This window comes from Grampus griseus, assembly GCF_964374135.1.
Source record: "Grampus griseus genome assembly, chromosome: 14".
NCBI classification, from domain to species: Eukaryota; Metazoa; Chordata; class Mammalia; order Artiodactyla; family Delphinidae; genus Grampus; species Grampus griseus.
The window spans coordinates 22,283,688-22,299,648 of record NC_139008.1 but is presented as its reverse complement, the minus strand read 5'-3'; the positions used below and the strand labels follow the sequence as shown (position 1 = coordinate 22,299,648).

General features: G+C 44.5%; 1 protein-coding gene across 1 annotated transcript in view; it reads right to left on the bottom strand.

Moving 5' to 3' along the window:
• PDILT (protein disulfide isomerase like, testis expressed) overlaps positions 1-15,961 on the bottom strand; it is a gene marked incomplete at its 3' end in the record, with an annotated part of 36,711 nt that overhangs the window by 8,813 nt on the left and 11,937 nt on the right. Inside the window, exons 2-6 of the mRNA XM_082670609.1 lie at positions 12,992-13,198; positions 6,819-6,952; positions 5,765-5,902; positions 2,722-2,832; positions 2,515-2,640 (exon numbers count right to left, since the gene is read on the bottom strand). Coding sequence (XP_082526735.1) covers positions 2,515-2,640; positions 2,722-2,832; positions 5,765-5,902; positions 6,819-6,952; positions 12,992-13,198 — 716 coding nt within the window. The remainder of the gene's footprint in view (positions 1-2,514; positions 2,641-2,721; positions 2,833-5,764; positions 5,903-6,818; positions 6,953-12,991; positions 13,199-15,961) is intronic.

Below are 15,961 nucleotides of genomic sequence, written 5' to 3'. Positions count from 1 at the left end.
TCGTCCTGGTTTCACCATCCTTGTGCAGGACACCATTCACACAACCGCAGGAAGTCAGGAGGTCCTGAGCTTTCATCCCAGTTCCTTGGGCAAAACAGTAACTTCCCCTCTCTGTGCCTCAGTTGCATTTTCTGTAAAGTGGTGATTATAATAGTACCCACATTATAGGGTTGCTGTGAGAATGAAACAGGACGCTGTGTATAAAAGGCTTAGTTCAGTGACTGGGCGGTATAAAATGCTCGGAACGTTTCACCTCATTATTATTCTAAATTATTCTTCTATCTAGGAAACCCACGACCTCATTCAATCATGCATTCAACACCTATTTGTGGAGTGGCTACTAGGCATTTTGCTAAGCACTGGGGATATAAGGCAGACAAAATCCATGCCCTCATGGAACTCATGTTCTAGTGGAGAAGACAGGCAAGAAATGAGTAAAGAAATTAGTCAATCAGATAGCAATGAGTGAGTGCCAACCAGATGATGGAACAGGGCACTGTGACTGAGTGGCTGTACAGATGGGGTGAGATAGAGGCTCAGTATTAGGTAGGAAGGCCAGGAGGAGTATCTGAGGAGGTGACATTTGAGCTGGGACCTGGGTGATGAGTAACAAGTCAGGGGAACATTTATTTAGGCAGTGGAAACTGCCACTGAAAAGGCCTGGGTGTGGGGAGGGGGGACACATAGAACGTTATAGAATAGAGAGACAAGGCCAGTGTGGCTGCAGTGCCAGAGAGAGTCATGGAAGATAGTGAGAGATGAGCTCAGAGCTCCAGTAAGGAGCCAGGCATTAATCTGAATGAGACGGGAGGTCACTGAGGATAAAAGCCAGAGTGTGACATGGTGATAATTTTTAAAAGACCACTCTGGTTGTAGAGAAGAAACAAGCATGGAAGGAGACCAGTCAGAGTCTCCTGCAGACCCTGGATGTGGATACTCTCAGGTCATTCATCTATCAAAATATTAAGAGCCCTACTATGTGCCAGACACTCTTCCAGGTGCTAGGGAGATTGTGAAAAACAAAGCAGACATATTAAAACCAACCATGTATACTTTCAATAAACATTTGTTAGAGGTGAACAAGATAAGATATGGGGGTATGACCTGTTGGAATAATATTCATCCAACTGTTTATCTTTGGCACGAAAATGGAGCACGATCAATAAATGGCATTCTAGAAGTTTGCTAACTGGGGTAAAGGCAATCTACAACCTAAACCCATGATATACGCCAAAATAAGTTCCATCTAGATTAAAGAGTTAAATTTAAAAAAATAATCTAGAAGAATTATGGCTAAGCATTGACTATTATAATAGAAATAGCGTGGAAGCAATCAGATTGTAATCAATTTAATTACATCAAAATTCTTAAAGTTTAAAATTGAATAAACCAGGAAACGTATTTACAAGAGGTGTTTCTGTAATTAGAATAACCTTCCTGGAGAAAAATGAGGTGGGATGTAGCAGACGTTAAATATGCTCGTGCCTAGTGGCTTTATTCTGTATTTATTTGGGGTTTCACAGTTTTTAATTGTTTTGCTTAAATTTCAGAATAATTTTCTTCAAGAGAAAGAGAACCTACCATTACCTTACTTCTTATAAAAATAAAGAGAAAAGTGAACTAAATAGCCCCCAGAGTCCAGATGGTGCTAACTCTATAAATATAGGTATAATACTTAGGAAAAACTGATGTGTTTCTTTTTTTTGAAGATTTTTTTTTGATGTGGACCATTTTTAAAGTCTTTATTGAATTTGTTACAATATTGCTTCTGTTTTATGTTTTGGTTTTTTGGCCCAGAGGCATGTGGGATCTTAGCTCCCCGACCAGGGATCAAACCCGCACCCCCTGCACTGGAAGGCGAAGTCTTAACCACTGGACCGCCAGGGAAGTCCCCTGAAGTGTTTCTAATGATAATAATAACCAAAAAAATAAGCACTGTTTATTGTACATTTGCTCATTGCTTTACATATAGCACTTCTAATTCTTGCTATAACTCCCCATTTTACACGGGAGGTGACTGAGACTGAGAGGTTAAACTCACCTAAGACAAAATCACTTGTAAGAGGAAGAGAATTTGAACCCAGGTCTGTTGATGCTGAAACCTGAACTTCAGCAACTGCTTGTCTGTGCTGCTTTACACCTTCAGGCTTTTCACACTCCTTGACCTCAGGCAGGAGTGGTCTTTCCTTCCCCTCACCTCCAAGCCAAATGCTAGCCACACTGCAGTCACCTACTCTTAGTGGAGCATGGTCCATTGAAAAAGCAGCCAGACCAGTCATGTTCCCATAGTAGACTTCTCAAAATGATGAGGGAAGAAGGAGCAAAGGTTTGGTGAGAAAGAAAGAGACACTGGGCAGGAAGAAGAATGCAAATCAGGAGATTGGTATGCAAATGAATACACCAATCCTCCCTGGATTAATTTATAATCGGTAAGGCAGATGGATCGCATTAGGGTCTATAGGTCTTGGATTCCTAAATAAAGAGCCCCAAGGAGCAGTGGCAACTTCCGCAAACCTTGTTTTGGAATTCCTTCGATGCCAATTTATAATGCTGCATTGTCATACGAAATGACTTGGAGCTTTTGGAGACGAAGAGCAACATGTGATTCAGGATGTGCAATTCATAAATCAGATCCTTATTCTGAAATTAAAAGGAAAACAGGTCATTCCTTGCACACAGCTGCCCCAGCTACCCTTCTCCCGGGACCCTTTGCTCACTGACCTCAGTGTTGTATTCAATAACAAAATCTGTGAGGTGCTGTTTTATAAGTTGATTGAGGATATGTTTGTTGGTACTGTCATCGATAAGCTCCTGGCGGTTCACGATTTTTCCCTTGGACAAACGAAGAAAACCATTAGAGGGCAGTAGCATCCATGATGTAGGCACTTAACAAAAGTAATAGCACAATCTTCCCCTTGGATAAAAGGAAAACACCATGGTAACAGGTGTAATACATAATCTAGATACTTAATAAATATGGATGGCTGGGCAGATTAGCCTGAGGGTGGAATACGGGTATGTGGAAGCCATGAAATCCTCCAGCCTACAGACACAGGGAGGATACTTGACGGACGGCACCAGCGGTCTTGCTCTGAAATCCATCAACGTATTTGTGCTGTTGCTGAGCAGTTTCTCACACGCTGCTCCTAACCAATGAATTTGTCAGGGATACTAAGGCAAGCCCATTTCTGGGAGATACAGGGCTTCTCTTATAGGGGACTTTGATGAACTTTCTTAGAAGTACGCTGCAGTCAAGGACTCTTCCATCCCACCTTCCTTCCTTCCAAAGGGTCAGATCTATTGGTACCTCATGGTCTGATAAGTTTCCCCCAGCTCCCTCTCTATTTTCCTTCAAAGGCCTTTCCCCTAGTCTTTTGCATGATTAATCCTGCCTGATGACTGCTTCTCAGAAGGACCTGGATTAGCACAGGAAACGACATAATTCTCTGTAGCCCAGGATCAAAGTCTGTGGGGGAAGGAGAAAGCAGCAGCTATCTCCTTATTTCTCTCTCCTCCATCTCCTTCTCTTCATCTATGCCAATCCCACCCTCTAGTCCAAACCTAATCCTCGGACTCCTGCAAACGTCTCCTAATGGTCTTCCAATTTCTCCCCCTGCTTCCCTTCCATCTATCTCCTACACTTCAGCCAGAGTGATGTTGTTAAAATGCAACTCTTGCTTAAACACTTCATAGGCCCTATTGTCCCCTGGATAAAGCCTATACTCTTTCCTGGCCGTAACAAGAGTTTAATAATCCTAATTAGACTTATGGAGAGCTCATGTTATACCAGCCACAGTTCTAAATATGTTATATGTATTAACTCATTTAATCTTCATAACATCTCATTGTGCTATATACTATTATTTTGCCCATTTTACAGTTGAGGAAATTGAGGCACAGAGAAGTGAAGTGACTTGCCCAGGGTTGCTAAGGTAGTAAGAGGTGAAGCCAAGATTCCAAGCTAGGCAATCTGAATCTAGTGCCCATGTTCTTGACCATTAACAGAGACCAAATCTCTCCTAAATGCATTTCCAAGTTTGCTATTTGGTTTTTGATTTTGTGATTGGGTTTATTCTGCAGAATTTTAAAATTTTTGTATGATCCAAAGTTATCAGTATTTCTTTTCATACTTTCTGGGGTTTCTGTCATGCTTTATAAAGGGGCTTTCCCCCTCCCTCCAAGGTTAGAAAGCAGTCTCTCCCATGGCATCTTCTGGTCTTTCCACAGTTTTATTGTTATATTTTTAAATCAGGGATCAATCTGGAATTTAATTTGGTGGAAGGAGTGATATATAGATTTAGCTTTAGTTTTCTTCTTTTAAATGGCTACCCAATGCTAGTCATTGAATAACATGACTAGCATATTGTATACTATTTTCCCTACTGGTCTAAAATATCATCTTTATCATATACTAAATTTCCATATGCATTTGGATCTATTTCTGGACTCTATGTTCATTCAAAGCACAAATCAGCTTATTTTATTCTCCAACTTAGAATCTTTCAATGACTTCCATGGGCCTAAGTAAAACACAATGGCTCACAGTCTTCTCTATGAGAAGACCTCTCTGAGAGTCAACCAGCATCTGGATATCACTCCACCTACTTCCTGTGTGGCCTTAGGCAAGTAACCTAACCTCTCTGAGCCATGTCTATAAGCAATGTGGTTATTGTAAGGATTTAGCTTTGCGTGGCGAGGGAGTAATGCATGTTCCAGGAACCAGACCACAGTGTCTAGAGTAACACCGTTCAATAGAATTTTCTGTGATGATGGAAGTGCTCTGTAAATCTGGAAATGCTATTGAATACAGTAGCCACAATCCACCCGGTAATAGCTAGCTTGATTGAAGAACTAAAATTTTAATTTAATTTTAATGTAAACAGTCACATGTGAGTAGTGGCTGCCATATTGGACAGCTCAGATCTAGATCCCAGAGGGAAAGAGGAGGAAGGTTTGTAATAGAGGTTAGACTGTGGAAGGCTTTGTGGGCCTCATCAGGGACTTATCTTTATCCTAAAAATTATAGGAATCAGTTAAAGCGCTTTCAGTTGGAAGGAGGAAAGCGACCATCAGATTTTAATTTCGGAAAGATTTTTCTTTAGAGGACAAGATAAAATGTGGTAGACCAGTTGGATGTACGTTGTATTAGGCTATGGAATATGAATGGTCACTTGATCTAGGATGGTAGCAGTAGAAAGAAATGGATAGATTCACAGGATATTTTGGATTTAGAAATCAATGGGATTGGGCTGATGGATTGGTTTTGAGGGAGGTGTTAGAATGATGCCTAGGTGTTCTGGCTTTGCTTACAGAGGAGCTGGGAGAGATGGTGACACCATTCATTAAGAGAGAAAAAACACTAGAAGAGGATCTGGAGGGGAGATTATGACTTTAGGCATGGCCATGTTGAGACATCTAGTGATGGATATAAAGGTCTGGAGATTAGAGAAGTCTGGCTGGAGACGGAGATTTGTACGTCATGGGTGATGAGGAAAGGGAGATGGACCAGAGGAAAACTCGAGGCAGAAGATTGAGCCTTAATTAATGTCATTTACTGGTTAAGGAAAGGAGGAACTCCCAATGGAAAATGGCTAGAAAGGCCAGAGAGACAACAGGAGACTCTGATTTCCCAGAAATTGACTAGTCCAATGCCCCTTAGTTCACAAGTGCAGAACCAGAATTTATACCCAAAGCCCATACATACACACATAGTTCATTATTTTGAACTAGAGCCCCCTCACTAGCAATAAGACCAAAGTCCTACCTTTCTGAACACCAGAACACTGTCAAGGGTGACGTGGAAACGCCCAATGGCATTTCTAATCAAAATCACTCCAAACGTTAGTTCTGGGAAGTCTTTGATCACATCATAGAACAACTCTGCTACTTCTTCCTCTAAATCCTGTTTGGGGAGAGATGTCTGATGAGGCTTTGGTGGGAAGCAAAATGCCTGGATTTTTTAAGGACAGGGTGAAAATAGTGACTAATTCATCTCTTCACCTTTCCAAGTTCTGTGGTTTTGTTGAGCCACCTAAATCCACTTTCATGGATGTTTCATACCCAGAATACTTCTATGGCTATGACTAAGCCCAAAATAGGCAAATCCACAGAGATGAATGGAGAGAATCGATAAACTTGACCTTTCCCAAGTATTAGAGTGAAGGCTGTTCTAACACAGGTGTTAAGACTTTTTAACATTTATTCCTTAATTGCTTTCAGAAGAGGCCATTGATTTGACCACATGTGGTACCAAATATGAACTTGATATCACGGTACGGTTGTAGTTTCAGCCTTCTTCTTTAGCTTGAAAGAAAATTGGGGCCAAAAACGATGTCAAAATGTAGGATGGGAGAGAAAAAGGTACAAACTCTCCCCTTGTATAAATATAATCCCAAAGTTCTGACTTCTACTCAGAGAAGGGGAAGAGTCATCAAAGTTACAGGAAATGAGTTAAGATGTATAAGAAACTCATTCTCCAAAAGCAAGAGCAATTTGCAAATCATTTATCATTCAGTGATATTCTAAATGAACCCTCAAAAAGATCAGTTATACTATCAAAACCACTTCAATATATGTCAATCTCCTCTCCTCTCTTCCCATTACTGTCCACCTTTGTAGTTAGCTTCTCTTACCATTTCAGCTTCCGTTTCTTCTTTATTTTTTATCCTGCAGTTCCCCCAGAAAACCAGTTCATTGAAAAAGGAAGAATGGGCATGGAATTAACCTAAATGGGAGACCTCTCCTCACCCTACCCACCCTCTCAGACACAGGACTCCCCATCAGTTGAGAAGCCACCTCCCACCTCTTGAATGCAGTACCTGGAAGAAGCCGATGATGACCAAGGGCCTGGAATTCACAAAGTCTGCTATCTCACTGGTGTCAGAGAACAAAAATGCTTTCTGGCTAATTTGTCTTCTCAACCAAACAACCAAGGCAGTAGATTCAACCACTCCTGGAGAGAGACATACAATTAAATGGATCCCACAGAAGTTTCCTCTCGAACTGGAGCAAGTCCTGTCTTCCCCAAGTTAAATGACTAGAAACCTCTTGTCTTGGATTCCCACCCCTTGAAGTCCAAGGTCAGTTTCTCCTCTCCTCCCCACCTGAGCCCCAAAACGTGAACATTAACAACAGCAGCTAAACTTGACTGAGCACTTACCAAGGACCGGGCACTGGGCTGAGCATTTTGCATGTCTTACATCCCCACAATAACCCTATGGGATACATATTCTCCCAATCTTGCAGATGAGGAAATTGAGGTTCAACTTTGCCATTGGCCACTCCGCTAGTGAAGCTGGGAATCAAACCCGGAGGAAGCGTGCCCAGCTGTGTTTTCTTATTCACCCTTCAAAGTGACAGGAGGATGGATTTATTTTTTAAAACATAAAGTTTTAAAATGTAATTAAAAAGGCCAGCTAGCTCTGCACCCTTGGGAGAATTCCATTATCTCCTTGTGTCTCCAGTTCCTTAGCTGAGACCTAGATGTCCATGAGATCATACACCCTGACTTCCATTTCTCAGCTATCATATGGGAAGTGCCAAGCACACAAAAGGCATCTAAAATCGGGACACATCTACCATATCTGGGTGTGCCAGATACACCAGATACACTGGTGTGCCAGAGTGTACTCAAGGCTACAAATGGACTTGTGTTTGCTAGGATCATCAGTTTCATATGGTGGCAGGTAATGTAAAATATTATTTTCTGTCAAGGCCTGCTATAGAATATAATGGATTGTTTAAAATGAGTTTATGAGCTAAAGCAATGTTTGTTGTGAGTAGCTTTGGACAACATATTGGGTTGGCCAAAAAGGCCAATACAAAGGCCTTTATTCTTCACTCTTTCACTCGTTCATTCATTTGATAAATATGCATTGGGTGCCTATTACGTTACTGAATGCTGTGCTTGGACCTGGGGATAAAATGGTGAGCAGAGACAAGACTATGCAGCTCTCGTTCTGTTGAGGAGGACAACTATCCAATAACTGCACAAACAAGGGTAAAATCACACCCAAAGTAAGTATTCAAAAGCAAAGTTCTATGAACCTATATAAAAGATACACGACCTAGACTGTGAAGTCAAGGAGAGCTTCCTGGAGGAAATCACTTATGAGCTGAAAACTGAAGGATACATAGGAGTTAACAGGAAGCAACTGGAAAAGGAAAGGCAGAGAAAACATCCTGTGCAAAGGCCCTGTGGCAGGACAAATTGCTGCCTGGGGCTTGAGGAATGCACACTGAGTTGCTAAATCGACTGGAAAGGACACTATTTTCAGTATGTTTGCTTACTTTTCCTAAGAACATTAGGCCTTTTAAAAATTTATAATGCAGTATGTTTACATGCATAAAGGTATACAAATTATAATGTATAGTTTGATGAATTTTCATAAAATGAACACACATGTATAAATATCACCCAGATAAAGAAATTGAACGTTATCAGCCCCTCGGAAATCTCCATGGTGCCCCCTCCCAGCCACTACCCAACCCTCACCTAGAGGAAACCATTATCCTAACTTCTAACCTGCTCTTGAACTTTCTATTGAGTCATACAGTATGTGTTTAGGATCGGGCTTCACTATACGTGTGAGATTCCTCCATGTTGCACCTGTAGATTCATTCCCCCTGCTGTGTAGCATTCCATTGTGTGAATATTCCACAACTTATTTATCCATTCCCTGTTAATGGGCATTTGGTTTGTTTATAGTTCGGGGCTATTAAGAATTAATTCTTGTGCATGTCTCTAGGGGCACATTGTATGCACTTCTGTTGGGTACATGCCCAGGAGAAGAATTTCTAGTCATGGGGACGCTGTGTCCAGCTTTAGTAGATACAGACTAGACCATTTAAAAAGCCACAGTGAATCAGGCCTCTAAAAGTTGGTAAGAGGATGATGTGGTGGTCTCAAGGCACAGAGGGGGCGGGGGAGGCTTCATGCCACCCTCAGACCATGGCTCTCCACCCACTGCAGTCACTCCCTCCTCCTGGACACCAGCCCCAAGGCTGAGTTTCTATTTTCACAGTCGTCCAAGCCATCTTTTAGGAAGAAAGAGACACATATCATGAAAACAAACTTTCTCTTAAAGGCTTTGCCTGAAAAAGTTATGTCTTAAATGACCTGAAAGGAATTGGTTTAGAAATTCTGAAAATACCAAAAAAAGGTGAATAAAACCCTTCCAAATGGGTTTGAATTACAGGTCCTCAGAACCACTGCTCTGATTTCCCTTTGTGCTACTCTCTCCCTCTGTCCGCACTCCAGCCATATCCTTTTCATCCAGCACACTGGGCTTGGTATCCACCAGTCCCTCTGCCCGGGCTGTCCTTTCCTCTCAGCTCTCAAGGGCATCTCACCCTGCTTATTTAATTCTCAGTTTGGTCTTTTCTTACTCTCCCCTCAATCATTCTCTATTTTATGACCTGTTGTATTTTCTTCACTGAGTCTGTTTCTGAAGCTATGATTTTTTTCCTAACTTTCTCAGTAGCTCCTGAGGGGGAACAGAATATGCCACCTCAAATTCTACTACTTTGGCATATTATTTTGAATTAAAGTTACTTGAGAAATAGCCTGTGCAAGAAGGATGTCTGACCCTCCATTGTCCCTTCGAAAGCAGGAAATAAATCTCCCATGTAGAGGTACCCTCCCTATACCAGGACGGTAGACTACATCCTTATCACCAGACATAGGGATTTAAGGTCAAGAAGGTTGTATAAAAAAACCTCGTTACTTCCTCACTAATTTGCTACCCCAAGCCCAAACACCTTTGCCTTGTCAATGCGTCACAACTTTATTGTTTCTTTGTCTAAAAGTTGCCTGTTTTGGTCACTTTTTTGAGCCTCGTATCTTTGGGACTCCTGTACGTTATCAAATTAAATTTGTTTTTCTTCTTTTACTCTTTCTTATGTCAATTTAATTATTAGACCAGCCAAAGAACCTAGAAGGGAAGAAAGGAAACATTTTCCTCCCCTACATCCTGTAGTGTCTGGCTCACAGTAGGTGCTCAGGAAATAGTTATGGGATGAATGGATGAGGGGAATGAATCATTAGATAACTCGGTTTGAGGGGACTTGATCTTGGACCCTCTTCTCTGGGATGGATGAGCTCCGTTTGCCCTTCTGGACCCCATAGGACTGAGATAGCTCTAAACTTGGCAAACAGCTTGTTTCTGAGTTCCTGCCAATCGGGCACTGTCCCCACTAGGCAGGTCCCTCTCCTGGTGCTCGGCTCTGAGCCTGAGGACACAGCGACAACCGAGGTATGAATGCCGTGTCAATGATTGACTGGGGCCAGAGCTCCGCTGCATATTTCCAGGCACAAGCTGTGAATGCAGCATTAATTGAAGGCCTGGAGGCAGCCTGAGTCCCCCTCCCTCCAGGGAGATGGCCAAGGTCAAGTCTCCCACCATCAGTCCTTGGAGACCAGAGGAGAACCTGGACTTGAAACAACAACGACTAAACCCCACCTGCCTCTGAGGGAAGTTTTCATAAAAGTCACAGTGCAAGAGGCCAGTAAAGTACTGCCGCTCCCTTAGCTCAGGAAGTCCTGTCAAGTGGCAGAACTGGCATTAGTCATTCTTTTTAGGAAGTGAGAAATAGAGGCTGCTTCAAGCTCTCACAGCTAGCGCTCGTCCTAAACTCTGGGCTCTGGCTCCGTCCCGGCATCCCACTGCCTCTTTCCATGGTTGGGGGTAATACTGAGGAAGAAGGGGATGGTCAAGCCCAGTACAAATATGGGCTGGCTCCTTAATTGTGGGGCCCTTGCAATTCCACCCCATTCAAACTCAACATATGCATTAAAAACCTAAGTGTTCCAGGCACTAGACTAGGGTCAGGAAACTAATAGTTTGAGGATAATAATAACCACATCTGCCGTTTACTTAGAGGACAGCACAGTGTACAGCAGGGATCAGTCAACTGTAGCCCATGGACCAAACCTGATCTGCCAACTGATTTTATAAATAAAGTTTTATAGGGACACAGCCTCGCCCATTTGTTTGTGTATGGCTCCTTTCTCACGGCCTAGAACAGTGCCTGGAACACAGTAAATGCTTCAGACATGTGCAGACTTATTCTTTCTTCCTAGGAACCCTTGGAGGTAGATGCCTTTACCATCCCTACTTTACAGATGAGAAAATCAGAATTCAACAGGAGGAAGTGATTGTTCCTCAGGTATGTAGTGAGGATTTGAAGCTGAGGTGTCCACCAGCTCTGGCAGCCTTTTAGGAGACCCCAGGAAATGAGGTGAGATTGGCCTCTGCCCTGTGCTGTCAGTTGAGTAGACAGTGAGGAAGAGATACAATTCTGTGAGATGAGATCTTTGAGGGGGAAGCACAGGCGCCGTGGGACCACAGAAACGGTGCAGGCACCCCGACCCAGGCAGTCAGGGGAGACTTCCTGGACGAGGTGATAGTGAAGCTTCCTGAATGGCAGAGGAGGTTCCAGGCCTGGCTCCCAGCACAAAGGGAGCTCAGACAGTCTGGAAGTCGCTATGCTGTCACCTTCTTACCTCTAAGTGGAGTTGGACCTCACCTGTCCTTCAGGAGGCGAAGGCATCCCAGAGCCTGAGCCACTCCATGAGGAGATATGGACTTCGACAAAGTAACTTGGGGCTTCTGGTTTCTTCACAGCCCTCCCCCAAACCAACACATCACAAAGGGCTCCTCGCTTAGGGTCAGTGGGTGGCCATTGAGGGTTGTCACTCGGTGCATAGGAAGCAGCAGTTTTTGTCCCTTCTCTCACTCCTGCCCTCTCTCCCCATCTCTTTCTCTTCCCCTTGCACACACCAGCCTCATACAAACCAGCTGGGAGCCTCAAGGCTCCAAGTCTTTTATGCAACCTGCCCTGAGGCTGGCTCTTCAGCGAGTCTGGCCTGTGTGTCTCACACCCCCTTTGTGTCCATTCTGAGAACTGCAAGGCATCCTGCAGCCCCTGTACATGGTGGCCCTCTCCCCCCTGTCCCTTTGGTTCTTGTAACAACTCTCCAACAGGCTTATTGCAAACCTGCTAAACGCCAGGCCCTGAAAAATACAAACTCAGTGTTCTGAGATTCAATCATGCAACATACACAATGGGAACATTCTACTAACATAGTAAGGGCTGTGCTGGGCACTTCTGTGTTCATTAGTTTTATTCTCTCCATCCATCTATCCATCCGTTGTGCATACGTTCATGCAACCATATATTTAACACTCTTTAAACTTAGGACCTGCTATGTGTCACACGGAAGCACAAAATTCTTCAAATTTCCACAACATCAGGATATGACACACGGTAGGTTCTAAATAAAAGGGTGTGGAATAAGTAGTGAATGAGTTAACTAAATGGAGGATGACAGAAGCGGAAGGGTTTGGTAGTCACCCTGTCTCAAGCCCGTCTTGTTCTAGCAACTCTCAGTCTCCGTTTCGAGGAACCAGTGCTTCCTCGGCCTGGGACCCTGTCAAAATCATTCTAAAGTGGAAGAGTGCGGTGGGAGTGGGGAGATAGGTGAGTGGGGACCTCACTCTCTGGTCTCTATAGTTTATAAGCCATGTGCATCCCTATCCCACCTCATGGTGCCTCCAGAGCCCACCAGCTGAGATGCAAGCTGTGGTGGAGGCGGCTACACGTGCACCGAAATCTTTTACTTCCTTTAGACATAGAGCAGGGCCGTATTTCCCAGCCTTTCTGTTGGGTGGAGCGATATTCGCCATCTCCAGGCCTGGGCCACGGACACCACTGGTGGCGCCCCTTTGCCTCTCGGCACCAATAGCTGGCCAGATACAGAGGGAAGGACAGGAAGCTCGGGGGTCCTAGCGGAGGACAACGTCACAGGCTGGAAGGGAGCTGGGTCCTTGAAAGACTGTGGGGAACAGAGTCCCCTCATCTCCACCCTCTGGCTGCTAACTGGGCTCCGTGCAAGCAAGAAATAAACTTGTAATTCTGCTAAGCCACTGAAATGCAGATGTTTGTGTTTCCATAGTTAGCGTTACCTTGATTGACACGGAAGTACCATTACCTTTGCAGCTGATGGGCTCCGATCTATTGCCCTCAAAAAACAGCTTCAACTCTGGGGTCTTCTTGACATCAAACTCCTTCCAAAGTTCCTTCTCAACCGTGATGTCCACTTTGCCAAAGCCAATCCCGTTCTTGCCTTTGCCCATGATCTCCACGGCTTTGCCCAGCTCCTCAGCTAAGTCCCTGGATTGCTCTGAGGATGGGTTGTCTGAAAGAGGCAGTATGAAGACAGAACTCACTAGAGCTTTTCCTGCATCCCTGTCTCCCAAGGAGGAGGTTTTGTCTGGCCTGCTTAGCTCCGGGGCTTTTCTGGTGCCCCACTGCTAGTGGGTAGATTCAGAAATGTGACAAGATGTGAGACACACAGTTCAGGAAATTGGTCAGTTTGGGAGACACACATCAGGTTTCTTTGGGTTCGGTAACACTGGAAACAATACAACCTTGGGCAACTTAATCTATTGAAGCTCCAATTTCCTCATAGATAAAGTGGGGAAATAGTGACTACCTTGTGAAGTTGTCAAAAGATTTATTTTACAATCAGTTGTATTGTGCTTATTACTTTCTAAGAGTTTTACATGGATTAAGCCATTTAATCCTCCTAGTACCTTATGGGATAGGTACTGCTATTATTATCTCAGTGTTATAGATGAGGAAACTGTTGCACAATTGAAATGACACCTACTTGCCCAAGGGCCCATGGCAGCAGGAGGTATAGCAGGATGGGACCCACTCGCTCTGGCTCCGGAGTGCTTGCTCTCTAACCTCCACTGGGCATGTCCAACCCTTAGCACAATGCCTAGAACTTGGTCAGTACATAATGCATTCTTACTAGCACCATTATTATTGTAAAATTTCTATCAGAATTTATAGTGAGGGGGAGAGAAAGAGAGAGAGAGGGAGGGAATGAGGGAGGGAGGGAGGGAGAAGAGGGGAGAGAGAGAAGGGGGAGAGGGAGAGAGAGGGAGGGAGGGAGAGGGAGGGAGGGAAGGAGGAAGGGGGAGGGAGGGAAGGAGGAAGGGGGAGAGAGAGAGAGAGAGAGAGAATGCCATCTAGCGGAAATTCCTGGACCTAACAGGCCAGTTTGGGCCCCTCCAGTTGCCCTGTATCTGCATGTAATACAGCAGGGGATTCTCTCGTGGAAAGAAGGCCAGATGTGGGAAGGGTAAGGATGGAGCGAGGTTATGATGACCTCCTACGCACTCAGCCCATCCCCTTGGTCTGGGGTGTTGAAGAGACCTGACACTATCATATTGCTGGGCAGCGGGGTAGCATTTGGAGTGAGGAGCCCTTTTCTGGAAAGAGCCTCAGGGGCCTGACATGTGATCCCAGCAGCAGGAGAGGTCTTCCTGGCCTAAATGGGGGGGTGGGGTGGGGGCTAAAAGGCAGGCAGTTTTGCCTCCCTTCCTCCTGAGAGGATTGTGAAACTGCAGGCCCCTCGCTGGTCCCTCACCGACTGGTGTCTGCAGCAGGTGGGCCGAGCCAGGGCAGGGGGTCATTAATTCCCTTTCAAGCCAGAACAGTTTATCTTTTTCAAACTCCCTTGTCCATCTGGAGCATTTGGAAAAAGTGCAAATCACTTCCAATGCTATGGGCAAGTTCCAAGTCCCACAGAGAGGGCTTTTGTAAAGCAAAACCCAGAAGGCTAGGCCTGGGACAGCTGGCACACGCCCTACTGCCAGTCAGCACACCTGCTCCAGTGATGGAACCCGAAAGTGAAAGATCGTTTTCATTAAACTCCCAATCAATGGACAGGAAGTGGGAATTTTTGCCTCTCTTGTAGATCCATGCCTTTCCACTGCCTGCTTTGTCACCATCGTCGCCTTCGATACCCCCATCCATCACCACCAGCAGGTGCTGGCCTGTTGCCAGCCACTCCGGCCTGCAGGCTTCTCCTCTGCCTCCCTCGTGGAGTCGGCAGTGCTTGGCTCAGGGCTGCTAACTGACATAGCATCCAAATCAGAGTTTCTAAGGGTACGAGCTTGGGGCAAGGGAAACACTTGTCTAAACAGTGGAGTTTTTGAGGTTCCACACACAGCCCAGTGGTCTTCAGTGTCCAAAATGGAAGTGAGAGATAGAAGTTGTGACAGCTGGGATCTGAGAGCTGGATGGATGGGACCTAACAGTCACAGTAATGGGATTCATTCACTCATTCATCTGACAAATCTTTTTTAGAATCTTCCATGTGCCAGGAAATGTTTTAGGTATTGGGGACTTAACAACAAACAGATTGATAAAAATCACTGCTCTCATTGGAGAAGGAAGAAAATAAACAAAATAAAGAAGCAGACTATATTCTATGTTAGATGCTAAGTGCTATGGAGAAAAAAGAAGCAGAGGTGGAAGTTGGGAGTGTCAGGGGAATGGAGTTTAAGTAGAGAGGCGAAAGGAGGCCTCACTGAGAAGGAACGTTTTAATAAAGACTGAAGAAGATAAGGGAGCAACCTGTGCGCTTGCTTACAGGAGGGAGAGAGTTCCAGACAAAGGAGCCATACGTGCAAAGGCCCTGAGGTGGGAGCACGTGCAACATGTTTGAGGGATGACAAGAAATCCATTGGGTCTGGAACAGAGTGAGCTGGGGTGAGGTCAGGTGACACAGGCCGTGTAGACCACCAAATAAACTTTGGCCTTTCCTCCAAGGGTTGTGGAAATTACTGGAGGGTCTGGAGCCGAGTTAGATGTGATGACTTACTCTTTTACTGGATTGTTCTGAATGTTATATGGAGATTAGACCAAAGAGAAAAAAGGAGTCTAGCTGGAGCCACTGTAATAATCCAGGTGAGACATAGTAATGGCTTGAACCAGGCGAGCGGTGAGAAATGGTCAGAGCCTAGAGGGATCTTGGAAGAGTTGACAGGATTTACTGACGGATTGGAGGTGGAGTGTAAATGAAAGAAATCAAGGATGACTCTGACCTTTTGACCTGAGCAACCAGAAGGATGATGATGGTGATGATGATGGTAGTAATGACAAC